Raw genomic sequence first — 27766 nt, 5'->3', positions numbered from 1 at the left:
TTAAATATACATAAATTTCACAAGGCAACAACGTGTGACCAAAACAAGTAATCAAGAGGTGTTGTATTGCATGAATTGTGTAAAAAATAGAGGCTTCTTGCTTGTTGAGGATATTGCTACAGGCAGTCCTCTGATGTAGTCTCATAAGGCTCCAGAGATTCTGACAGCCATTTTTGAACATCTCTATTCTTCTGCACTGTACCCATGCGCTCTGAGGTCAGAACCCCTCCAGGTTCCTCTCTCCTACATTTTGAAACACCTCCCAAACGTTTGCTGATTTGAGCAGGAGGATTGGGTGTTTGATGTCTCTGCGATCTCTTGGTACCAGTTGATCCAAGCATCTTCTGGTTGGTTCCCTCTCTCTTCTTCTTGTGCTGGAGGTCCTTGAGTTTTTTGTAGAAGACCTGGCAGCTGAAGCCCTCCATTCTACTGAAGGCCACGTGACTCTGTAGGGCTGTCAAGCTTGGGTATAGCCACAGGCAGCTCGCACACACAAAGAAGACTTCACCATTCACCCATTTCACTGTGGAGACTGAGTGTAAGAAACCGAAGTCCAGGAAATCAGGCTGAGGTTGGCTGAGGCGTACTAACCTGATCCCGTTCCTGTGTTGACTACACCCAAGGGCCGTTGGTAGACGTTTCAGTTGAGGGTTTGGTGGGTGAGGGACGCCCTGACTCTCTTCTGCAGGACACTCTGAATCCTCGCACACCTTAAGTAAGCTTGGCAACTTCACTGGATCTGAAAGAACAAAATCTCACATCATCACCTCCGGAGCTGGTCACGTCTGTAAAATGAACTATTCTCCATTTTTTGACCAGTATATTATTTCACAAATCTTACGTGAATTTTTTTTGCTGAAATAACCTGAAATACTGAAATGGCATTTTTACTGAAATGACCTTTCTGTCAGGTCATACACACAAGTGCTAATTTCATTTCAAAGGTTTCTAAGAAATGGCTGTTGAAATCATTTCTTCAATAAATGACAGGAGTGCAGAATTTAACACCAGTGTTTCTTAGATACATTCTTAATAAAGAGTTAATAGATCGCTCTCCTCCCTCAATCGGGGAACAAGGCTATTTCAGATATGTCAGTTGAATTTTCCCCCTTTTGAAAAGGAAACATGTTTGTTTTGACAGCATGTGCCAAGAACATTCGTTTTGGACCAGGAAGACAAGCAAACTCCATACTTTACCCAGCAAGTGTGATATGTGTTCTGACTGTGCTCCCTGTCGCCATGGAAATTTTTCTTCTATGTTGAGAAGATTCAGATGACATTCAAAGATAATACAGATATCCTCTCCATTACAAATATAACTGGTTCAACGAGGTTAGTATTTCTGTATGAGGGAACAATTTGCATTATTGTTGGACCCCGAAAAAAAAAAGAATTTTTAGTTGTATATTTGTCTGTTTGGTTTGGGTTTTTTTTTTTTTTGGTACCAATCGTTGTGAGAACACAGTGAGTTATTTTTCTCCATTGCCAAAACTGTGGTGTTTTCTTAAGCTTACAATACTTTTTTTTTTTAAACATAATTAACTATATTATTACAATTTATCCAAAGTTTATCAGGGAAAGGCAATGTCATTTCACCATATATTCAAACCACAATCTAATCAGATAGGTTTATAACCATTTTTTTGTATGGAACTGTCAGTGAAGATCTGGCAGACTGTTTAGTCATTGCTCTTTATTTATTCATATTCAGGTGTAAGCCCTGACTTCAGAAGCCACATGTAAACCATTTCCATCTTTTTGTCTCTGGCTGCATGGCTCTTGCGTGTGTCCAAATAGGTTGTGGTGAGAGTGTTGTGACTAAGCTGTGGCATGTACATCGATGACCTGTCACCACCCAGGCTGCTGAGGAAACTCCTGTGTCCCTGGATCCTCTTCAGCTTGTAGTAGAACACCCTACAGCTGAAGCCCTCCCTCCAGCCGTGCTCTATATGCACCAGCAGGGAGCTCCGGTTCTCGTAGTATCTCAGACAGCCCAAGCACCTGTATTTCGTCTCCCCGCAAACCTGCACAGCAGCCGTGACTGAGTTGATGAAAATGGGATCCATGTCCCTAAAGAGCGTCCACGGGTTCTGGGGTTTGACCTCCTCGGTGAGGGTGTTGGAGTCTTCTGGACTGGGAGGGTTTTCTGGGTCTGGAGAATGTCCTGGGTTTTTGTCCTCCACAGGTTGGTTGTTAGGACTGCTGACCTGTTGTACATAGCTTGGACTGATGATAGTGGTGCAGGTTCTGGGCCTGCGAAAGAGTTTGGGGAGGCTGGAGTGGACTCTGGGTGGAGAAGCCTCTATGGCCTTGGGTTGCACATTCAGGCACTCTGTGAGGCTCTCACAACCTGCACAGACATCGGACGGTTTTACCCTTCATTTTCACCGCTTCATCAGATTCTACATTTAATCAGTAGTTTGAGCAGAAAAACCTCTGTGTTTTGTGTTAGGTGCTAAATGTCAATGCAATGATTGACAATATACAGCCAACAGAGAAAAGAAAATGTCTTGGAATTACAGTGACCTTTAACAAGTAAAGTAAATCTGGAACGGCAAATCCATCTAAGATATAGGCTCATTTGCCAAGGATTGATTGACCTCCTGATCCCTTTGATTACGTGTCACAGGTAATTTCCACCCAGTATGTTGACATTATGCGAACTGCGGTGTAAATCGATACAATTTTATGAAACATAATAGGGATTCATAAGATAGCAAGCTAACAATTTTTTTTGCTGTACCTTATCCAACTCATCCATTTTTTTTTTAAGTTCCCCTCTCTCTTATAAAGTCCAAGACCGTGTTTTTAGGAATCTGTTACAGTGTTTAACTCTGTAGCTGTGAAAAGTTTTGAGAGAGAAACCCTCTCTTCAGAGAGGTTAAGTCATCTGTTTAAAGCTGTGATGTCACACAGACACCACTTCCTTTACAGCCACTGGCTTCAGTCAGGTACATCAGCTACATAAGGCCGTCATCATATATCTGCATCAACTACTAGACTGGCAAATAATAAACAGCAGTTTAGCAGTAAACAGTAAATTTAAAGCAGTTGGTACGTGGTGTTTTAACCTTGAAAGCTATACTTGAGATGTAGCCGATCTCCACGGTTTATCTGTCGGTTGGCAATTTTAAGGCGCTTAATACCTGAATAAGCATTTCAGATTGCTGTAATAAACTCTTCATCCACTTTTTACAAATGTTTATGTCAGCGGCATCTTACGGTGCTTTTAAAGTTTTTGATCAAAATATCTGTGAGTGTGTACATAGTTCTCATCTCAGCGCTATGCAGAATTGATAGATTTTATTGAATTTATATAACAGCTGCATCTCTCAATATTCAGTGGAACCATAATAAAGCAAAAGCTGCGATAGATGTATTCTCACTCATGAAATTTATGCACCTTCTAACACACTATTTCCCAGTCCTGCTCCTGTAGGCCCAGACTACTGCCTATCTTATGTCTCTCCCTGCTCTAATACACATGACTCAACTCTTCAGCTAATGATCAAACCTTTGATTAGCTGAGGCATGTGTATTGGGAGAGACCTAAACTGTGCAGGGCTGTGGCCTTCCAGGACCTGGACTGGGAAACACTTCTCTATAACATTTAGGCCTACTCCAAAACACAATGTAATAAAGCCACGATATAATAACACCCAGTAACTCAAGGATTATCAGTTAAAAAGAGGAAATACATGCATTTGTGTGAAGTAGCAGGGCCTAAATTACAGCCTGTCTGAAAGTCTGAAATTAATCAAACACGAAGCATATTAGTGTCAGTCATTTTCTTTCCTAATTGGCTGGCTGTGATTTCCAATGTTTCCTGTGTCGAGGCAACAAAACGAACATTTTTTTTCCCTGCATGAGTGGTCAGTTATGTATTTATCACTAGAGTCCTGGTGTAAAATATACTGAAAAACTGCGTTACCTTTTTCAGGAGACTTAGGGTTTTCAGAAAGATTGTCAGTTACGTCCGTCTTTGATGGGAGGAGCTTGGCATACTGGCCCTTTGGATGATATCTGGAGATGTTTAATTCTGTCATGACAGAAATGGACAGAAAGAGAGAGGGCTGAGACAGTCTGAGAACATAACTTGTATTAATAAAAGATGACCAGATTGTGAATTAATATTAGCTGACTGTACACTATGTGTGATACCAGCAGAGTACGGGTTAGGAACTCTGTATGTGAAATTTAGATAATGTAAAATACTGCTCTACTCATTCAAGTAATTCAGAGAGCAATTTTGTTGAAACTCTGACAAACCAATTTAAAGAAAGTGCAGCAGATAACAAAAGAATAGTCAAGTAGGATATTTCCATCATTTAGTTAACACACGAGAGAGAGAGAGAGAGAGAGAGAGAAAGAGAAAGAGTGAGAGGGAAAGGCAGGAAAAAGGAAAAAAAGGAAGAAAGAAGTCATGAAATGGAAAGCTGCTAATGCAGAGAGGACTCAGGGGAGTAGGATTAGACATAATGGCCCTACTAGCACTTACGTCCAGATACAACAGAAAATGCTATGGTTAAAAGGAACATCTTTATGAAACTCCTTGTAAGTAAACAAATTTTGCTCTGATGAACCATTTGTTGTGTTATGTATTATTACATATACTTACCATGAATTTTCTTTACAACAAAGTCCATTGAATAGTTTGAGCGCACATCTAGTCAAAAGTCTTATTAAATTCTGTTTATGATCCCTACTGAGAGGAGCAGCAGCATCTCCTGCTTCTGTTGCTCTTTAAATGTTTTGCCTCCTTGTTGCCTGGGAGACCAGAATTCTCTACATTCAGAGTTCCACAAGATGTTTTAAGCAATGAAACAAACAAACAAAAAGAAACGAAAAGAAAAGAAAAAGGAAAAAGAAAAAAAGACATATACAATGCCCCCAATGAGGACAAAATATTATGAAGAGACAATTTCATTATATTGACCTAACAAAACTGTGTCACCCTTTTAACATTGTGACTTGTGGCTTGACCTTGACAAATCATTTCTCATTTTGCCCCAGCTTTTACTCACATGCATTGTTTCAGTAATTGAGTCCACTGGTTTATTTCATGGAAGTGCCTTGTGTTATCAGTGCAATAGCTGTTTGACAGCTGCACATGAGTAAATGACCTTAAACAAATCAGTGTGCAGTGAGCAAACTGATGAAGGATGAGTTTAACTGCCTCCCCGCTCTCCCCGAGTCATTTGCAGCGCTCTCCTGCTCCATAAACAGGAGGCTGGGGATTCACATCGCCTCTGGCAGGGAGCACATGGTACGTAGGTGAGCAAGCTCTTTCACTGTTTCAAATCCCCAAAAGCGCTACCATGAAACAAAAGCAGCATTTCACTAAAGAATCATTTGTTTTTACGTTCCCTCGCTTTATTGGAAATGTAAAGGGTGCGATAGAATTCGCTCTGCACCAACATAAGCACCATTTTCCTCCTTCGGATTGGCAGAGCATTAACAGAAGGTAGCAGGAGGCTTCTTCTCCACGGAGTTTCACAGCTTGCGCACAAACTGACACCTCTTCAGAATTAGCGGCTGCCAGTCTGGAGAGTTCCAGTAAACTGGAAGTAGCAGGTGGGGGGAGGGGTGTCATTTTTGTCGGAAAAAAAAGACAGAGAGACGACAGAACGGTTCCAGGACTGTTTTTTTTTCCCGAAAGCCCCGAGGTGTGTTTCAGAGAAGCGAACGCGCGGCTCGAAGGGGCGCTAATCCCCTCCTGCCACCCGAGAGCAAGGCAGATGACACGAAACAAAAGAAAGCCCACGCGTGATATGAAATATCAAACAGACTCGCGTCATGAATGAGTAATTGCGAATGACTGCGGGGCAGAGAGCGAAGAGGAGCGGAGAGCCGCCAGAGCTGCTTGGCATGGGTGCTCCCTTGTCCTCAGCTGCACATGTTCAAACCAATCAGATATGCTGTAAATGAGGACTCTCTCTCTCTCTCTCTCTCTCTCTCACCATCACCATCATCCCTCCATCCATGTAGTTACATCTATGGGAATGTAATGCTGAAATGTGACTTATATGCACAAAACCTCCTCAATGTGTTTCCGAGATAAAAGATCTGAAAACGCTGGTGAATTTCTACATTTCTGCGCTGACTTCAATAGAATGCCAGTGTCTTCATCCTCCTTTCTTACCCCCACAGAGAGATGAATATTCTTAACACACAGAAAGAACCACAGAAACACAGTGAACTACACGTTACAAAAGGTTTTATATAGTATTAAATTTAAAAATGAATCTTACAAACATCCAAAGTATACACTGTCCATCAGTGAAAGAGATTAAAACCAGCACAGTAACACATTTCTGATTCAAATAATTATAGCCTATGAAGACAACATTTTTCCAGAAAAAAAAAATTGAAATTTTTTTTTCATTCCTGATATTTAATAAGGCCACTTAAATAACATCAACAAAACGCACACCTGGATTTGCCTTCCAGCATACAGATTACTTTTTCACAAATGCAACTTCATTTTACATATCAGTTTATAATCAGTCAGTGTCATTTTCATGATACCAATAGGGACAATGAACAGTCCTGAACCAAGTAAACACTACACATTGTGATGACACAAACAGGTACCCAGCAGATCATGTGTTGTGTGATTTAGATTAATCTGATTATGCATTCAGTAAAGACATACTGACATAGCCTCTTCAAATGACATAGTTTAGATATTACAAGTGAAACTGAAAGGATGTTTTAATCATTCATTTAATATACAAAATGCTATTTAAAAATTCATTTCCATTCAATGGAGGGCAAAATAACATAAATGTTTGGAGTGCTATTTAGTTTGGAAGACGAGAGACTTTTTTTGAGTTCTAAACAGTCACAGGTTTAGAGAGTTTGCCCTTTGGCCTGATTTCCTCTTTAAAACCTGAGCGCTGTCCGAACATATCTTCATGGCTTTTGATTGACAAGGGGAGGTGATCACAGTTCTCACAAAAACGTTTCACATTTGAATATTAATAATCAAAAAAAGCAACCAGCTGCTTATCTGTAGAGAGCCTAAAAAAAACATCTGTCCCTTACACGGAGTCGACCCAAAACAACGACCAGTGGACAAAACACAGACTTAAAGGGAATTTAAATCTGTTAGTGCAACTTCTTTTGTCTTAAGTCCTGTGTTGAAATAGTCAGTCTTGAGAAATGAGAGCGATGTTTCTTTTCATGAAAGGAACGCAGCAGGTGGTGTTGTTTGTTATCGTCTCTCAGATCACCTCATGTTTGCGTCTCTTTTTTTTGTTAAATGCAGAGCAAGGCACTTCAGAGACGCCGAGACAAAAGACAGCTTCCATAATAACATACAGCCTTTTCTCAACTCGTGTTGCAAGCAATTATCAACAACTGTGGCTATGATAAATCGACACGAAAAGAAATGTCTTTAAACACAAGCTGTTTCTGGTACGTCCTTAACAGCATAACAGCATTTTTTTTTTTTTTTTTGCGTTTATAGAGGTTCAACCTTACATTACACATATTCCAGTGATAGCGCGTCCAAAATATTAACTATAAAATGTGAAATACGGTTTATGTTTTCATCACTCCTGTCTACTGCTGGTCCAATGCGATATATGGTTTCAGAGTTTTTCCAGCAGCTCACACTGTCTACCCTGACAAACCGCTCTATTTCTTACTCAGCAGGAGACTATAAGAGGTAGGCTACAATATATTTCAAGATGCCTGTAGGATACTGACTACTAATGAACCTTTTAGTGGTAAGTGCTTATGAAAAGTTAAGAGCAGAGAGTATTTAAGTCAGACCTCATGAAATCTGCAGCCCTCTTAATGAAAAAAGGACAACGTATTAGGAAAGGGGGGGGGGGGGGGGGTACATAAATGGAAGCACTGGCGGCGCCATCTAGTGGTTTTAAAGAATCACTGCAACATCGCAAGTGCCTGTGGCACTGTCGGCTGTTAATCGTCTCATAACCTCAATAGTCTGTTTGAAATAGAAAGGCTGTCGGAGCTATTCCAGGTGCCAGGGAGAAGGAGCTGTGATAATCTCCCGAAATGCAGAGGTGGTATTCTCACAGGAGCTCGCAGCTTCCGGAGAAAGATAGAAAACGGTTTGCGTGAGTCAAATAGACGTGTATAGTCAATATGTGAGCGTGTCCTTGCAGTGGATACAAGGGGTGGTTAAGACACCAGCAGATGGAGCTGACAGCACTGTGTGATTTAAAAAAAAAAAAAAAAAAAAAAAAAAGCACAAATCATCCGCTTGTGAAATGATGGAGATTTTTCCATTCACACAGCCAACTCTTGCTGGAGATTTAAGAATAAGAAAAAAAAAAAAAAAAAGGATGGAAAAAATATCTGAGTTAATTACAGCAAGTATTTAAAGGCTGGGTGAACAAAACAGAAAACATATTTTGTTGAGTTTGATCCAAACGTCCTGTCTCATCGTCCTTAATGCCTTTCAGGAAACATGAAATATCTTCTAATAGACAGTTTCTTGAATTTTTTCCTCTCACCTTCCATTCTATCAATTTTTTTTTTTTTTTAACCAAACACAGTGGAGATGGAGACAGTGTGTCAGAGACAAAAGGCAAGCACACTGAGGACAAACGTGCAGACAACCGCAACAAGCTTAAGCTCGTTGAATCTGTTTTCCTTGGCTTCTTCAATATCGTCGGGATACGTGTTTGCGACGCGGAGCCCGGGTCCGGGGGACCCCGCTGCTACGATCTCTCCTCGAAGAACCACTTCTGGTGGGCGGAGCCTGAGCATGGCCTCAGGGCGGGGCCCGGGCTGCCGGCATCAGTTTTGTCCACTGCCTCCACACACTTTTGCGTCTGTACGTGGTACAGTGTGCCGTCCTATCAGAAAGAGGACAGAACATTTGTTTTTTTTACAATTACGCATACCAACGGTTGATTAAGAAACCGCGGCCTTTCAAGAAGCACAGCGTCAAGAGAGGACAGTTACATTACACTCATTACATAAATAATAAAACTTAAATATCAGAGCAGCTTGTTGGACATCATAAACGTTCCCATCACTTGCATTCATTTTCTTCTGTCTTTCTCCCTATCCCTTAAAAACATCACAAAACAATCTGCAATATCCAGAGACAGAAGGATTATACAAGCGAGTTATGATTTTGGCCAGTCATCTACAGAGGGCATTACAACTGCACATCAGTTTATACTGCATTAAATATTGATGCAAATAAAAGTAGCCAAAATCGCCCATGTCACTTTTGAACGTTTTTTTTTAAGCGCGCTGATAAATCAGTGCACTCGAGGCGGGAGGGTAAAGAACCGTATGGCGTATCGCTGTGGCTTCTCAGAGCGCCAGCCTCGCAGAGGAGGCTCTTTGTAGCGCAGGGTTTTGGGGGTGAGTTGAAGCGAGGCGCCCGCGGGATGGCCGATCGGCCGGGATGAGAAGGCTCTGTGTCAGCGTTTCGGAGCGGATCTTTCTCAGAGCTCTCCAAAGGGCCTCGGGGTTCTTCAGACCCCAGCCGCAGCCAAGCGGAGCGATTCGCACACTCCGAAACTCTCACACCCACACAGAGCCCACACAGCGGCCACTTTAGGCTTCTAATGGCCAGTTTTTCCCTGGCATCTCTCTAGTTGTGGTCACACTCTGTTTTCAGGTTCTCACTGGGAGGCGGCACGAGCTCTTAGCTCCGAGGGCGGGGGGGGGTGTTCACAAAACATAAGGCTCCACTTCCAAGTCTTACTTTTAACCGGTCAACTCCTCCCCAATGGCACACACAGTTAATTCTCTGTTTGGCACGTCAGTAGGTTGACATGTCGGTACCTTGTGGTATCTTCAATAAAAATTTACAAAACAAACAGAAAACAATTTGACAAAGATACCATAACTATGACTATTTTAGATTTGTTGTATTTAGGAACTCAGACCTATTTAATTCACAAGGATCTTCTAAAAACTTTGTGTTGGTGTACCACTCCAGTGCTCTTTTGGAACCTGGAGTGGCTCCCCATTTGGAACCCGTCCATGGTCATCTTTTTTTGGAAATCTCACCTCTCTGAGCTGGAACTTCTGCTCCTCGGGCACCGGCTGCCTCGGCTTACTGCACAGCTGCACAGAGAGGAAGGTAGAGACAGGATCCGCCACAGCACAGCCTGCAGGCTCCCGCGTGTTATAGCGAATCTGATTGTACGAAGAATACTCAAAGAACTGTCACCAGAGAGAGAGAGAGACAGACAGACAGACAGACAGGGGAGAGAGAGAGAGAGAGCTGGTCAAAGGGATTGGACCATACTGTATTAGCAGTCAAATAACAACCAATGTATCTGCATCATCAGTTAAAAACCAGACAAATAGACAACAATCCCAAAAAAAACTAAGTGAAAAGGTACTGTTAAGTTTGAGCTGTTACATAATGCTGTTTAAATGTTAGACATGATGCATGACTACTTACGTTGGCACCAAACCAGCAGTAAGAGGGAGGAGACCAGTGAGGTAATACAGAAAGGTCAAACTGTTGCTCAGACCTTTTGAATAACTTAATAACTCAATTTCACCAGGAGTAAACATGTTTGTAAGTGTCTGCACAAACCTAGGTTAGACCTGGAGACCTTTTTACCTAACAATGTTACTCTATTTAACAGTCACACTTACCTGGTTTTGCCCCATGCCGTGACAGGGATAGAGAATGATCCTGTGACCAGCGACATTGTGATCATCAGGCGGATTGTAGTCAAAACAGTGGTTTTCCATGCCTCGGCTCTTCAGCTAGAACACACAGGGAGAATACGTTTATAAACTTTAATCGGCCATTTAAATAATATTATACAATTTCAATACGTAGCCAGTTTAGGATCAGTGACGGTCTTCCTGAGTGTCTTACCATCCCAAACATGCCTGGTCTGTCTTCTGGAATGTGGATGTCAGGATAAACGTTATCCAGGAACCATTTAAAGTTCTTGCAACGTAAACGCATTCTGAGCTTCTGCCTGTCCGTCACATCGCCAAACGCTTCCTGGAAAAATGAGGTCACAGTTCAGGTTAGCAGTGGAAATATGCATTTGATGTGTCCCGTTCCTAGGCCGCAATGAAAACAAGTGAAAATACATTTGTTATCCTTAAGCCCCGTAATTATAACGCTTAAAAAAAAAGTTATGCGAGAAATGTGAATACCTCAGATCCCTAAATCAATTGTGAGACCATTAAGAAAAAAAAAAATTCTAATTAGCTCCTAACAGTAACATTAACTACTTTTGCTACCACCCACACAAAAGTAAACAACCTTTAACCGTAGAGGCTCACGTCATCCTACTGTTGTAGTGACGTTCTGACGCCAACACCCTCGCCAAGGTCAGAGCGCCGATGTCCCCGTTTCCCAACCCCCCCTTCTTCTCAGGGAGCCCCAACAAAGCAGCTGCACTAAAGACAGACTTATGGGTAAGAAACATCTGTTGGAGGCAGCACCCTGCGAGGGAGGGGGGAGGGGGGGGGGGTTGTAGGAAGAAGGCAGTGATTGATGGTGAGAGGGGGGGGCCTCATAAGCTTAGCGCTAATTTGGCTGGGTTCATCAGTTTGGCGGATTATTTATTATTTTGCAGATGGGATGGTGATTCATTGCTGAACGCTCGGGCCATCAGCGAAAGGGCCGACGGGAGTTGGCAGGGAAGCAAATCTGACTCGTGACGAAGTTAACATCCGCGAGGGCAGGGCCCTTGAGATGAAGCACCTTCGGCGAGAGCTCGCTGGCCGAAAATCAAAGGGACAACGGAGAAACTACTCCATCAACATCGGGATCCATCGTTAAATCTCCGATGGCACATCTTCAAGAGTTTCAGTTCCAGAGATTTTGGCCAATGAATAAAATATAGAAGGAAAGGGAGATCCTTTTACAAAAAGCTGAGCTGGAGAAGGGTGGTTAGTCACACTCGACGCTGGCAACCGTCTTCAGTACAAACCAAGACAGACAGAGAGAGAGAGACAGAGAGAGAGAGAAAGAGAGAGAGAGAGAGAATGACAGAGAGTGAGAGAGGGTGAGAGAGAGAGAGAGAGAGAGAGAGAGAGAGAGAAAGAGAGGGGAGAGAGAGAGAGAGAATAACAGAGAGAGAGAGAGAGAGAGAGAGAAAGACAGAGCACTCTCTGGCTCAATTACTCCAGATAGATTTCTACCTGGCAGTGCCAGCCTGGCACATCCAGCTCCACTCAGAGTTGATGGGCGCCACCTGATCTGGGTTGCAAGTGTTTCATACTTTAACTACAGAGCGCAACCAGGTGGCGCCGACGAGATTGGCGCGTCTCAAGGGCAGGTGGATGACAAACACAGACTGGGAGAGGAACAGACTCTTCTCAGTGTGGTAATCTCATACCGGAGAGAATGTCACCTCTCCTTGTTACGACGGAGTGCCACTCAAGCACAGGCACTTTTACAGAGTAGTCACGCCACTCTGTGTGTGTGTGTCTGTGTGTGTGTGTGTCCTGGTCTTCAGGGGCTTGATAACAATCAGAGTCTATTTACACTGTTTCACAACTGCTCCATATAAAAATTTCATGACATACACACCAGAGGGGAAATGAATAAACAAAAAGGATTACAAAATGTCCAGAGACATCTGAGAGACAAAAAGTAATACATGAGTCTGAACAGAGAACTACTGTACACCTAACTAAATCACAAAACAAGATTAAACGGAGAACTTTTGTAAAAATCCTCAAAAGAGGATTTAAGAAAGATATTTCCTCCTGTATACTCTTTATTTTTGACATGCTATTTAGTAAAACTATCTACAGAAAATCTTAGCTTAACTGCTTTCGCAAACAGCTTGCAATTCAGCAAAACAAAGTGCTGAACAGAAAGCTGGAACACAAAACACGTTCCTCAAAAGTTTTAATATAAACAAACACAAGACACACAGCCTTTGCAGTGTCTCTCACATGCCGCAGGAATTCCAAAAGACGTTAATATATTCTCTTGTTCGAAAATATGTGACCCAAAGCCTGCATAAGCAAACGGGGCAAGTTTGACAACTTTTCAAACCATCTTTCCCCTGAAAAGTGTAGGAGGATGCTTGTCACTAAACAGAACTGATCTTATCATCCACCTGGGTTGTCGGGTCTCTAAATCAGACGTACCATGCGTGCGTGGGGGTTACGGTGGTAGTATAGCTCCTTATATTCATCCATCCACACCTCAGCAGCCCTGACGCTGTTGGCCAGAGCCTTGCTCCTGGAGTAGGGCGCCTTCTTGGGGAAGACATGGCCAACGTGAGAGCAGGGGTGGACCTCCAGCGTTCCCCCACACTGCCAGATCTGAACGACAGCAAAGCAACAACGACACGTTGAAATCATTAGTCACACAACGATCCGGCAACGTCACTACAATACGCTGTACCGTCTCCTCTTCTGAGAAAAAGGCCACAGTCGTCTGCTGTATTTTCTTATCTACAGGCAACATTCAGATAGACATCTGCATACTGTAACTGAACTAAAGTGTTTCTGTTCCATCTTTCACAAACATAATCAGGTCAAGGTGATGACGGAGACTGTATTAGATTTGATGTTATATTAAAATGATCATTACATGGATTTTATATGCTTAAAAAAAAAGAAAAGCCAATTTTGGTGTAGAAGCATGGCACTGTTGCAGGTTGAAGAAAAGTTCAGTTGTTGTTCTAGTTGGCACAGACACAACTTTACTGTATCATGCGACCTGACCTCATAGCTTTGTGTGAACTGTCACACGTTTTTCACACCGATGGCAACCATCTGTCAAAACCCCCCAATGGGATTCTCCTCACAGACATGTCAAAGAATTTAGAGGCCAAAAAAAAAAACCCATCAACAAGCTGGTGAGTCTACACACACAAGCACACACTCTCACTCACACACACACATACAGACACACACATACACACACAAACTCTCACTCACTCACTCACACACACACAGACATAGACGCACGCACACACACACATACAGACACACACATAGACGCACACATAAACACAGACGCGCGCACACACACACACTCTCTCACCCTGAAAGAGAACTCCAGGTTCTCTCCTCCCCACACCTCCATTCCTGTATCATATGTGCCAAGATAATGGAAGTATCGCTTACTAACAGCAAACAGACCTCCAGCCATGGTAGGAGACCTAGAACATACCAAAATCACACAAAATTCACACATACAATGGCATATTTTTCAACCTGTGTGGGGATTCACTGTTCGTGACTATACGCTAGTTAGCAGCGGTGAGCTGTAAAAGGAATCAGTTATTGTCTTTGAGTTGTCTTAAGGGCACTCTAAGATGTAAGTTATCAGTGAAAGCAGACATTAATTTGTACCTTAAAAACTGGTCAATAATTAATACTCATTCACTTCAAAATGGCAACAAGTTTTCTCCCTGATAATTTTATCATTATGTGAGTATAAACATGCTGCCCCTTTTTAAATTTACTTATGGTCATATCCTCAGTTCATAGGAAAGCAAATAAATATTTGATCATTAACTGAATGATCTGTGTATTTTCCATGTCTAGCTGAGTAATGCAAATATTATCCATTCGGTCTTTAGTGAATATGTTAACTGACATTTTTGTGGGCACACAAAACACACCCTTTCCACCGTTTTCAGTTTGGGCGGTGAACCACTCACCTGATAACATCAGTAGGAGAGCTCCGCCTCTTCTGCTCATGGTCCGGGACAGCATGCCAGGTGAAGACCAGCCTCCAATCAAAGCCTCCGATCTGAGGCTCCCCAGGGTTGCCAAGATACTGAAAAGTGTTCCAGTCTATGACATCAATCACTGGACACACCACAGCGGAAGGCTCCTCCTTTATTCTACCGTGAGGACAGACAAGGCTCTGTTCATTACAGGGCTATGACAGGATTTTCAGTTAGTATAGTATATCGTTTGATTATGATCTACTCTTGAGGAAGTCGTTGTGAAATCACACTTTAAAGGGTTAAGCAAGAATCTGAAGTATTTCTGCTTTAAGGCTTCGAGCATTTTTGCTTTAAGGCAATGAAGGCTCAATCTAAGACATTTCTTTTATGTCTTCTACGGTTATCATTTGTCATTTACCAGTTTACTTAACCTGATGTGAATACTCCTGATATGCATTACAAGACAGAGGTATGAGATTTGAGAGATCCTGTAGACGCTTTTCAGGAGGGTCCAAGAGCTTTTTTTTTTTTTTTTTTTTACCTGTGAAGGAGGGGCTCCAGCCATCCCTCGTGACATTCACAGTGACAGTCAAGGAATGTAAGGACATCGCCCGTGGCGATGGAGGCTCCGAGGAGCCGGGCTCGCACGAGGCCCTCCCTCTTTCGTGCTCGAATCAGCCGCACCTTCCGCAGGTTAGCTATGTAGTTCTCCAGAGGCTGCTTCAAATGCTCTGAGGGGCACATGCAGAACCATCATTATCATCATCATCATCATCATCATCGTCACCACCTCCCAAAAGCTCATATTTAGTGTATACATTTGCCATCTTGTCATCTCGCTCATCTACAGAACGACCACAGGGTGGCGCTCTCAGACACTGCTGCATTTGTTGTTGATTAAACCAAACCAGTCATTTTAGTTTGCCATTCAATCCAACTCACTAACAAATTATGAGGAAGAACATGAGTAAAATTCAGTGGCGTGTCACACCTGAAAGCGTCTAACTATATCAATATCAATTTGAGTAAAATTCCAGATTAGTTTTCCACTATCCATACAAAATGAATCACCCAATGTGTATGCAATGATCCATTTCAAGGCAAAATACGGAGCAATCTGCTTCTGTTCCACTGCACTTTGCTTTTTGTCACGCTAACTCAAAAACCTTGTTTGTACCTCTTTCACTGTAGTCGTCCACCAGAATCACCTCCCGCAGTAGTATGTCAGGTGATGTCTCCAGGACACTGTGTACCGTGCGTAACAGAGTGGACCAGGCCTCATTGTAGAATGCAATCACCACTGATGTGGAGGGCAGGCTTCGATAATCATATTTCAGGTTTTTACAGCTGAGGAAAGAAGTGTGTTTGTTGGCAGACATTTTAATGTCGTTACAGTCACTTTCACCAAAATTCTGCATCGTCTGTGTTCAAACTGTGCTCAAATGAATCATATTAAAAATATACACGAGTTATGAATTATATATTCACATTACTAGTTCGAATGACAATTGAAACCAGTTGAAAGATCATTTACTGAGACAAGAGTACATGACCAGTTTACATGTCTACAAATATGACAACTGTAATGTATATCTGAACACTTCTACAGGATTATGTGTACGATGTATTTCCAGTTTGTTCTCTGGAAATACTGTGGGAATGTAAAGGGAGGGATAGGAGGTGAAAGCACTGATCACACTCATATTATTTGCATGAGGACATTATCAAACATGTGCTCACTGAAGCATGAACAAACAGACCGTTTAGGTAGTTCTGCTAGTTTTTCAGTTACACCTGAACTTAAAGCATCAAACTAATGTTAACAACGTGAATCTGACTCAGTATATACGTATGCCCCTTTAAATGGCACTGCAGTGAAAGACTCAAACTCTCATTAACTGAGTTCATTTGTTTAAGAGGATATATCTGATCTATCAGAGCTGTCTTTTCCAGGTCACTGCAAGTTTCCATTAGCTGTTAGTTCACGTACTCTGAATTGAGTATGGCATCAGTGATCACTAAAGTAGCCTGGTTCACAACTGAAAGTGACAAATATACAAGGAACTTTCGCTAAATGACTGAAAACAGCGCTTAGTTTTTTTCAAACATTATCTAGGATCTGGTCACACCTGTTGACTCAAAACTAAATAAATGACTTAACACTAGAGAAAACTTACAGAGGATTCCATCTTTCAGGTAACCTGCGATGAAGCGATATTTTGTCGCTCACATATGTGTTTATTTGGTGTTTTTTAATACTTTCTTCTTCTTTCCTCTTCTCTTCACCCGTCAAGTCCAGTTTAACGGCTGCTCCCATCTCACCTAAAGCATTTATATCCAGTGGGGGTTTTTCGTATACAGGTCTCTTTAGAATTTCATCATCCTCCGCGAGATGTGAATCCGATGACACTTCTCTTCTACTTGTCACATCTCTTGAATTGTGCTTATGAAACATGAAGAATCCAACTACTGACAAACCGAGAAGACAAAGTATCAACTTCGACCGATTTCTTCGCCCGCAAAGTGCCATCATGTTCCTTCACTTTCGTCTTTTTCATTCACTTTCTAATTTCAACTCTCTCTCTTTAACGCCAAGTTTCAGCAGACATAACCACTTGTACTCGCTGACAAATCACATCGGGGATGTAGTAGCCGTAGTTTTGTCAGTTTTTTTTAAATATCTGTTGTTAATAAGACATCCAGAAGAGGTAAATTGTCTACAAGGCAAAATGTCGAAGAAAGTGACATCCGGAGTTCCGCCAAACTTGCTACACATCATTCTTTATCAGGAGGGAATGAACGATAAAAGATGACAGATAGTGACACTCCCCCAGAAAACATAACAGTAGTAGCCTGTAGAGCGAGGTAGAAAGGATTTTCTCGATAAGATTAGCTAGCTGGCTAGCAGCACTGAAGGATAAAAAATCCAGGTCAAATCACTGAGTATCCTCAGGGTTATACTGTGCCTATGCTAATCCAAATCCATTCAGCGCGTGCCCACTCTTCAACCCTCCCTGAAAACATTTTTTTCTTTTGTGAATATCTAACGGGCTGACACTGCCTACATTTCGCTATCTCACGTCTGAGATTATACACCCACTGAACTACCGCGAGCTCAAATGAGTTCGAACAGGTCTCCAGGAAGTTGCTGGACATGTAGATGGGTGCCCTAGAGTGCACCGCTACTTTTCCTTTATACCTAACAAACCTGTGGCAGAAAATGTTTCCTTAACGTTTTCTTGACGTCGTCAGTGGGGCAATGAAGTACATCAGCTGGATTTTCGTATTTTACTAGCCGACAAGACAGTCATGTCAAATCTCCCGTTACATTAGTTGTCCGCACTTAGGGAAAAAATGAAGAGTTTTCATTTTCAAGTTAACTAAAGTGAATTGACTGCTTCCGGAGGCTGCAACAAGTTGTACATAGGAATCACGTGATTGTAGTTTTAACTGGATTCTAAAGCCTGCCCACGTAGCCCTACAGAAACGCAAGATTACAGTAACGCACGTTGCTGCAAAAACTTATTTGGGTATGTGGTTCTAAGTGCTATATCTATGGAAACCACTTTTTAATGATTAATTAACGGTAAGGTTCGAAATACCTTAGAGCTGCTTAGACAGGTTTACGAGGCCTGAACACTCAACGGAAGTGTTTAAACTTGGCATCGGATTAAATGGTGTGAACAGCATTAATGATAAACCAAACAGCTAGGACCTAAATTGGGTTAACCCGTTCAAACAGTGTTTGAACAGTATAAACCACGGATCGCTTTGTGAAAAAAGTACGTTTTCCACGTAAACTGAAATATGAGGCAAAATACGTGTTTATCCAAATTAAAATACTTAATAATTCATATGACTGTCTAAAGTGAGATGGTAATTCGAGTGCTACACTGTTTGATTGAGTACTCTTATTGTAAAAGCTACAAAGAGACAAGGCAACCGTAGTGTTGTAATAATCTATGGTACACTGAACTCAGTGTTACACTGTCTTCTGACGCAGGGAAATATATTAAAGCCCCACTGCTTCAACATAGAAGAATGGAGTTTTGTGGAATTACTGTATGATATTGCGGAGTTAATGAGGTCACCCATCATTGTTCGTAACTGCAGTTCCAATAATTCGTTGTGAAAGATCCAAATACATGGAAAATATTACACTTTTATGTGTTTAATTGATATTACACATCAATATAAAACAAACAGGTTATCACACAAATTGGCTCACAGTCATGAAAAGCGTCAACGATGGCAAATCAGTCTCAAAAAGATGGGCTTCTCATTTCCAAGTAATAACTAACACGCTGTACAAGTGTGTTGTTTGTCTTAGCGCGGCTCAATCTCAGTGGAGACTCAGTGGTACCTACACCTTGTCTAATTGTCTCCTCTCACACTGCCGCCACGTTCTTTGGGGGATAACTCTGAAGTTACATCGTAACCACAGGGTAGTTGGGTTTGCTTTGACGGTGTAATAAATACGACACTCTTTGACTGGAGTTTATGAAGTTCAATCACTAATACAAAACAAAAGAAATTTAAATAAAAAGGAGGTTCAAGGTCAGCGCCATGAGACCAGCAATAGCTCTCTCTGCTATAGAATTCGCTGAAAACAAACATCACGAGAATTTCTAGTGCAGGCCCTTTATGGGCACAGTATATAAAGCGCCATAAAACTTCCTTCTTTACACTTTTAAGCCTCAATATTTTTATGATTATATAACAAAAGGACCAGTGTGAAAGCAATCAACATTGTCAGGATTGTGAGGCAGTTAAGTCATACGGGGTTTGTAAATAAATTAAATCAGTACTTAATATGTATCATTACTTAATATGTATCATAAGATGGTTGAGGAATGATTGAACACCGCTTTGAATCAGGCTGTCCATTTTCCCTGTTGCCAAAAAACAAAAACAAATTTGCCTAAGTGCCACTAGATGGCGCTGGAACAAATGCTTTTAAAATGAACTGCACCGCTGGTAGGTGCTGCATAACGAAGCCGTCAACGTATAGTCAAATATTATGTAAGTCATGGCTTGCTATACACTGAACTAAAAGGGCCATATGTATTATCAAGCCATGTAAGATAAAAAGAAGGCCAACAACATAGAAAAGGGGAAAAATGTAAGGGATTATTTTGTGGTCTGTGGTTTTATTTCCTCTACAACCACTCACCACAAATATTCCATCAGCACCAAAAGAACATTTTATTCGTCTGTACCCATAAAAAAACAAACAAAAAAAAAACAGCAAACAACATTCATCATTTAGACATGTATTCATTGGTCAACAAGTTTAAAACAATTGACTTACAGCTATCAAAAACATTATTGTTGTTTTGACAGATGCAATAATCAATTCAGTTTTTGTGCTTGATCAGTAGTTTGCAATATCAGTTGCACTGTCCCTTCCAGGTCCCTTTAAACCACATATCATTTACAGACGTGACATAAGACAAATGCACTTACGTTAGTCAAAGGGCTGGAGTTAATCTGAGCCACTGTTCCTTTCCTCGTACTAGCCTATTTTTTTTTTGACATCTGACGCTACATAGCACAACTGACCACAAATACATAGCCATCTATAAAACAGTCTTTGTACAGCAGTGCACCATGAACCATGTTACTCCACTTGTTTGATTAGCAGTTCCCCAAACTCTAGATAGTATTCACTCACATCAAACATGATTTGACAAATTTGTTTGTAACATTGTGGTTGGTGCCATTTCGACAGCTGGAAGACCTTGGTGTTCAAAAAGTAATGAACCGTTTTTACAGTTAAGTCATTTTTAAAAGTTACTTTTACACTGGCCAAAAACAATTTAAAACCCCTTAGTCATGGACAATTGTGTAAGGTGAATTCAGGGATATTGGGACATCAGGTAAACTGGGACAGAATTACAAAAACTGTCCCAATATAGCTGAATTTACCCTATACTTCCGGAAAACGACAGCATACGCCCTGGAAAAAAAAAAAAAGAACTTTCTTAAAAAGTGCTGAAAAGGGGTAGGGTGATACTGAGGGCAGAAATGTGCTGAGGCACTGAACAGAGAAGACATCTTTTTTTCCCCCATTTAGTGACGCTGCGTTTTAAGCTGACATACTCTTTACGTGATGTTTAGTCAATGTGCAATTTAATTCTAGTCAAGTAGTAGCAAGGGGAGAGAAGTCCTAGTCGGACGAGTCCTTGTTTGTGTGTTAAGGCACAGTAGAAGCACAAGGATTAGCAGGATTTGATTCCCTCTGAAGACAGCTGCGAAACGACATCTGTTTGAATGGGTTTTCAGGAACCAACATGCCCGAACGCGCAGAAACTCATAATCGTGCACAAAGCACCTGTCCTGCAGCACTGGGTTAAGAAGCTGTGTTTACGAACAGACACATGCTTCTTCTTAAGGACACAAATCTGAAAACAAAATAAAAAAAAACCCAAAAAAACAAATAAATCAAAACCAAAGCAAAAACAAATCAAAACAAAATAAAACAAAACAAAACACAAAAAAACCCTTCACATCTCAAGTATTAAACATTATTCAGAACTAATCAGGCACTTGTCAAACACCATGGAAACTAAAAAACATACGGGAGACACACAAACATGCAATCAATCCCTGAAATCAACCTTACCAATTACAAAGACACATACATGCGGTTGACTAGCTGAGAATCAACCACAGGGGCCCTAAAAAAAAGTATTTGTACAATTCCTTTAGTGCAACAACACAGGCACACTTACACCCATCCCAAATTAGCCAAACAAACAGTCTGCCCATGCCTTAAATTACTGAAACCCACTTTGCTACCGTCTTGCATCAAAAAAAAAAAAAAAAGTGTTTTGAGAGCTCCAGCGCTCTCTAACTGTAGATTAAGAGAGACAGAATATAAAGAAAGACACTAAAACATGTTGGCACGGAACATCAGGGTCCCCTTTGGTTTACAAAGGCACTAAATCGAGGACAGATCTTCCCGGCGGCAAACCGCAGGGCACAAGGCATACGGAAAGGCTTTACTTAGTCCTTCTTCACTTTTCTTCCAAGACCCTGTTATTAGACGGTCCTCCACAGTTAATTGCACTTAGGTTAACGGAGGGAAGGACGTGTTATCTGAGATCGAAGATCATTCAAACTTCCAGCGCTGTTGCTTATCTCCCGGCGTGCAAGTCCTCATTTGGACATTGGTCCGTCCCTCAGCCGTACGGTACGAGGTGACGCACTTGTCAGTATGACGATGGTATATGGTTCCATCCTGAAAGAGGAGGAACGGGTCACAAGCCAAAAAAAAAAAAAATCAAATTAGACGTGCAAACAGTAGGGCCAGCACATGCAATTTAGTGATTACGTTCACAAAGGACTCATTTTGGAGAGCGCTATTCTTACTCACTTCTATAAACTACAGAGAATTTTTGTAGCATTGGAAAACACAATAACCACCAAGTTTCAAACACGTTCAACCCATGACCTCTGTAACCGAGCGCGTGCTGTTCGTGTGTAATACGTTATAAGGAGGATGAAAAGAGCGCTCACGTCTCTGAACTCCCAGATGATGCTGGGGGGTGAGGGCAGGCCGTCTCTGGGGCAGTTTCTCATCCCTATGCTGACCTGACCCTCAGGGACCTCGGCGCACAGCTCCGTCACCGAGTTGAAGCGGATCTCTTTCTGCGACGTGTACTCGAAATACTGCAGAGACAGAAAGAGGACGTCAGCTTTTCATTAACCTTCGGAACTTTTCAGTCAAAAGTAAGCCGATCCCTGTCGTGACTCCTCCGTCTGTCGATACGTTACTTTAACGTTTAACCAAATTAACGGCATGGTTCCTCTTCTTATGTTCCATTTGAAATTAGACACAAAAACAAAAATCGACTTGTTTATCCTTCCGCTAAAAATACTGATGTAATGCAATACAGTTTTGAATACAGGAGTCATTCAGCTTTAATGTCGGAGTTGGACAGTTATGGGACGATTACAGAAACAGTTGCAGTGGGGGTTAAGTCTGATAATTAAAGCCTTTTCAAGCTCTCTCTCAGGAATAGTCTCCGCTCATCAGAAAAGGTCAGAAGAGAGGCATGGCTGGAGGTCTTTGGCACAGTTTTAATCTGGATTGGATTCAACTCATTTTCAACTCCGTCCGTTCAAACTGTCCATTTGCCCCATTTAAAAAAAAGAGGTAGGAAAAAAAAAAAGCGTACTGGGAACAGAGGAAAGACTTACAATTCATGACTTGACCGAACTGACCCGTAACCATGTTTTCTTCTAGACCACCGGCCTGTGGCCCGACAAACGATCGTTTCTCAAATTATTTTCTATTCTAGACATGCTAAAGCCTGACCCCCTACATGAGAAAACTCCAAATTAGACCTGACTGCCTTGACGTGAGAATAATGAGGTGAAGCTAAGAGCGACGTGACACTTCATTAACAAAAGCGGGGGAAAAAAAAAGAAAAAGGAACCGCTCTCCATGTTCTGCTCGATTCTTTTCAAGTCTGAAGTACCATCCGGATCTTGGTCCACTGAAAGCTTATAATAGGAATGGACTTTGCCTGGCACACACACACATACATATATATATATTTTTTTTGTTTGTTTGTTTGTTTGTTTTCGCCCAGTCATCCTCACTCGTTCTGTTCACAGTCTCATGTCTCTTTGAAACAGGGGCCAGTGTTAGGGAGGAGGGCATGACTAAGGTTCTCGTTTCAGCAAAGGCTGTGGAAACATTGATTTTCAGTCACACATGCTTCTTTTTTTGGTGACACCTGATGCGTAGCATCAATGAGTAATCAGTGATATTGGCCATCACACACACAGACACACACACGCACGCACACAAGCGCACACACACAGACGATTACCTTGCGCCTTCACACAGTGGCCCCATTAAATATACATTTACAGTGCCAATTCATTTACTCAACAAAGAAGCAGAATGTAAAGTTATTAGGAGCAGCATGCCTCTGTAAGGAATCCCATTTCAGATCACGTTATCCCAGCTTTTGTGACCTGGCAGTGTGAAAAATGAAGCTTTGATGGATTTGCGCTTATCGTGACATTCATACAAGCGAGGAACTGAAATGGATCTCGCGTTTGGTGTAAGCCTATCCTCCCAAGTTTTTTGGAGAAACTCCTGTAACCCTGAGGGAGATGTCGGGTCATGAGGTAAAAAAAAAAGAGAACGGGGAGACATTTCTTGTTTTAATTACCTGATTGCCTCCTTGCCCGTGGCATCCGAAGAGAGACAACTGGGCCCCAGTGGGATTGTGGTCTGGAGCGTTGTAGTCCAAACATTCAGAGTGGATGCCTTCACTCCGTACCTTGGGGAGTTTTTGGAGGAGGTGGAGGGAGGGAGAGTGAAGGAGAAACAGATACTTCTAGTCAATCAATAGACAGAACCGTTCCTTTAAGTGCTTAACTCGGATCAAATTTCTCTCACTCAAACCTTGCGAGAGACACAAGAAAAAACTGTTCTTAGATCAGTATTTTGGAGCCAGCTCAAAAAAGCCGGGACATCACTCACAGCTCCGTGCCAGCCGGGCCGGTCCTCTGGCACGTGTAGGTCGGGGTAGATGTTCTTCAGGTACCAGTCGAAGCTTTGACACTTGAGCCGGTCCCGCAGAAGAATCCGCTCAGATATATCCCCGTGTGACTCCTAAAGGAAGAACACAACCACATATGGAAAACATACACCATAACGAAACCACATTAACCTGGTCATAATCACGGTAATGGTCAAAGTTGGACAAAATTGTCATCTATAAAAACGACTGATCCTCTAAACAAACATCTGCGGTACATTGGATCCAGAAAATCCAGAGATAATTCAGCAGGAAAGTAATGGATTTGATTTTGTGCGTGCGTGTGTGTGTTTAAAAAAAAAAAAACACTTATCTAGTAGAAGTTACAATTTCTTACAGCTACAATTATGGTTAAAAGACATTCCATGGCTGTGAAGTGCCACGTCACTACATCCTGTATGTGTCATCTTTTATGAACGACCGGAGCGTAAAAAAGCAATTGTAGATGTGAACGCCTTTGTTTAACAGTCAAACATTACTGGAAACCAACAATACAACAACGGAGCGATATGATAATTATATTCAAACAGGACAGATCAGATAGCGGTGGCTCGGTGGTTCGCACTGTTGCCTCACAGCAAGAAGGGCCTGGGTTCCAAGTCCTGGCCGTCCCAGGTCCTTACTGCGTGGAGCTTGCATGTTCTCCCCGCGTTAGCGTGGGTTTCCTCCGGGTACTCTGGTTTCCTCCCACCATCAAAGAGGAGTAATACTCCTGTCAGTGACCTCGACCGAGGCACTGGCAAAAAGACCTGCAGTTGGTCCCCGGCCGGCTCCTAGTGTGTGTGTGTGTGTGTGTGTGCGTGTGTATGCTCGCTGCTTGCTCACGGAAGCTGCATTTCACCGCTCGCTGCTCTGGTGTGTGTGTGTGTGTGTGTGTGACCAATAAAGTACTTCTTCGCTCTCTTAGTAAAATTGCAGGTTTTTGGTTTTTGGTGTCTTTTATGAGGTAGGGAATGCAATCCCGCCAATGTCTCTTGGCACTGTGTCTCTGCCTGTCTGTGCTAGGGGGGTAATTTATTGTTTGATCAAAGATCCCAGACATTAATAATGCAACATATTGGAGTGATATGGGGTTACATGCAACTCTTATGTCAGCCAGCACAACTAAGCCGCCAAGACATAATAAAGGTTTGTCCCATTTTCTTTGTCCACACTCTGACAAGCGCTTTTCAACCGCGGCCAAAGAGAGGACAAATAATATGACTGGGGTTAATGGATTTATCTCAGTCCATATCAAAACAACTTCTCGATAGAGGTTGTTTTTTTTTTTGTTTTTTTTTTTGGCCGGCAACACCAAACTCGCATCAACTTTGCTGCTTTATAGTCTAGGCATTCTTAGACAAATCCGCCACTGCTATGTAAGCTGGGAAGCTAATTTTACGAGACAGGAAATGTAATCGTGGGTCCGTTTTGAAATGGCTTCATGGTGTTGAACGCGGTACACATGGGGGAAGTTTACTGCTGGAGCTCTCGACATGAAACGGGGCCCGGTGGAGGGAGGCCATACCTTCCTGGCCGGAGGGTTGCGGTTGTAGAAGTGCTGTTTGTAAGGGCCCATCCAGACCTCCGCGGCGCGGACGGTGTTTTGGAGGAAGTTGGGGCGGGCGTACGGTGCCTTTTTTGGGAAAACGTGACCGACGTGGGAACAAGGATGGATCTCCAAAGATCCTCCACACTGCCAAACCTGTAAATGATCAAATAACAGAGTTACTGAACAATCCTGCAAAGACAAAGAATGAGAACAAAACAACGCTCTAATCTCATTAAAAAAAAAAAAAAAAAAAATCATCAAAGACCACTGGTGGTACAGATTTCGTAAGCTGTATCAAACAACTTCAAGGCTTCAAAGCTGTGTTTCTATTTGCATAAAACATTTCTCAGAGGCCTGCAGCTATCTTAGATTTAAACGCATAACCAACCCAAAATAGCAGGGAAAAAACTTTTAAATGACAGAAGTAAACAGAAGAGGTTTAAGAGTTAGAGAGGAAGCCACTGATCAGACTGTTTAATGCCGGTCTCTTATGACATCACTTTCTGCATACTCCAGGAAGTGTACTTATGCAAATATATGCAAATTACCCTGAAGGAGAGCTCCAGGTTCTCTCCCCCCCAGACCTCCATGCCCATGTCATAGGTTCCCAGATACTCAAAATAGGCCTTGCTCACAGCAAACAATCCTCCAGCCATGGTAGGAGACCTGCGTCATATTAAACGGGAGAAAGTTGGCACAGTATCTCTCTTAAAAACACTTTACCCTCAACCGTCATCAAAACGTGCGTAGATGTTCACAAAGAAAGCCTCTACAGGGATACAGAACAAAGGCAAAAACAAGGAAAAAAAAAAATCAGACACAAATATTTATAAAAACTCTGTGAAGTTTATCTCTTATCTAAATAATTGTCACAGTTCTGAAGCCTATTTTGCAGTGTTTAGTTTTGATTATGCAGTTGGAGTTGCATAATCAAAGCTAAACAGAGCTAAATAAAATCTGTTTGGCTTTGGCCGTGCTTGTGATCCATTAAGATCCCACACTAGGATTAATACTGTTTTTATTGTATCTGCCTTGAAATGAGATTTTTTTTTTCCCCCCCGCCCTTTCTCGCTTTGTAACAGCCAGTTACATGTGATCTCCAAGTCTCCCTCTTACGCGAAAACCGTCTTAATGTGTGTGTGTGTGTGTGTGTGTGAGGGTGAGACCTCCACAAACCTCCTCTCCTGTCAGTTCTCTTTTCAGACTTTTTTCACACCACAAGTTTTAAAGTATTGCAAAGCAACATCACAGTCTAAACTTCCTTCCACATTTCTCGCACTTGCGCGTTCAGTATCTGGCATAATACTGAACATAACCTCAGCACTTAAGACTGCTGGCAGCTCCCTAATGCCTGCACGCCTGGTTTGTATTTTGTCTCGTTTGGAAGTGGCTCTGGATAGAAGCTTCTGCTGAATGACTAGATGTAAATATAAATGTCTGTTAACTTCATTCCTGTTCTGCCACTGATGACAAGAACGAAACCCATTCCATCGCACTCACGCAAAAGAGTTTAGAGACCGTTGCGTTTCCACATTTCAGATGTGCTATCGTACATCCTCAGTGACGGTGCTTCTGCACTCCAGTGTGTCACAGAGGAGCTCCTTTAAGTAAACCTGGTTTTGCTAAAGCAGGACGGGGTCTCACCTGATGGGATCAATTCGGGATTTGCGTCTGTTGCGTTCCGCCTGTGGCACGATGTGCCATTGGAAGGTCAGCCGCCAGTCGAAGCCGCCGATCATGGGCTCATCTGTCTGCATGTAGAACTCAAACGTGTTCCAGTCGATGGTGTCGATAACCGGGCAAATGATGGTGCTCTCACTCTCTCCGATTCTGGGAGGAGAGACACAAAACAACAGCGTCACAAACCTCATCCTTCATGGCTCTAAGGTACACCGTCTCACCCTGTGGGTGCAGAGCTGGATTCAGTGTTGCTACGTACAAACTGAAAGATTTCTTCATTTCAATATCTCCAACTTCATCTCAGATTGACTTTTGTCTGGGCAGCATGTAACCCGATTTGCCATCAACTCATTCTACACATTTCAACGTAATGC

At 42.2% G+C, this 27766-nt stretch overlaps 2 protein-coding genes across 2 annotated transcripts in view; both read right to left on the bottom strand.

The window, feature by feature from the left end:
- Window positions 1-8696: 8696 nt before the first annotated feature.
- On the bottom strand, window positions 8697-17148 carry galnt12 (UDP-N-acetyl-alpha-D-galactosamine:polypeptide N-acetylgalactosaminyltransferase 12). Its single transcript, XM_030789082.1, has 10 exons — window positions 16796-17148; window positions 15796-15965; window positions 15160-15349; window positions 14607-14792; window positions 13985-14102; window positions 13081-13257; window positions 10838-10969; window positions 10609-10722; window positions 10009-10164; window positions 8697-8834 (listed from the first exon to the last, which is right to left on the bottom strand). The coding sequence occupies exons 1-10, from the start codon at window positions 17146-17148 to the stop codon at window positions 8697-8699; spliced, it is 1734 nt and encodes a 577-aa protein (XP_030644942.1).
- Window positions 17149-21568: 4420 nt separating this feature from the next.
- The window catches only part of poc1bl (POC1 centriolar protein homolog B (Chlamydomonas), like), a 12825-nt gene continuing 6627 nt past the window's right edge, over window positions 21569-27766 (bottom strand). The window contains exons 5-11 of the mRNA XM_030789099.1: window positions 27357-27542; window positions 26261-26378; window positions 25689-25865; window positions 24124-24255; window positions 23810-23920; window positions 22140-22292; window positions 21569-21861 (exon numbers count right to left, since the gene is read on the bottom strand). Coding sequence (XP_030644959.1) covers window positions 21733-21861; window positions 22140-22292; window positions 23810-23920; window positions 24124-24255; window positions 25689-25865; window positions 26261-26378; window positions 27357-27542 — 1006 coding nt within the window. The 3' untranslated portion in view covers window positions 21569-21732. The remainder of the gene's footprint in view (window positions 21862-22139; window positions 22293-23809; window positions 23921-24123; window positions 24256-25688; window positions 25866-26260; window positions 26379-27356; window positions 27543-27766) is intronic.

Source organism: Chanos chanos, chromosome 12, assembly GCF_902362185.1.
Source record: "Chanos chanos chromosome 12, fChaCha1.1, whole genome shotgun sequence".
Lineage (NCBI taxonomy): Eukaryota > Metazoa > Chordata > Actinopteri > Gonorynchiformes > Chanidae > Chanos > Chanos chanos.
The sequence above is the reverse complement of the archived record's forward strand: the minus strand, read 5'-3'. Positions and strand labels throughout refer to the sequence as shown.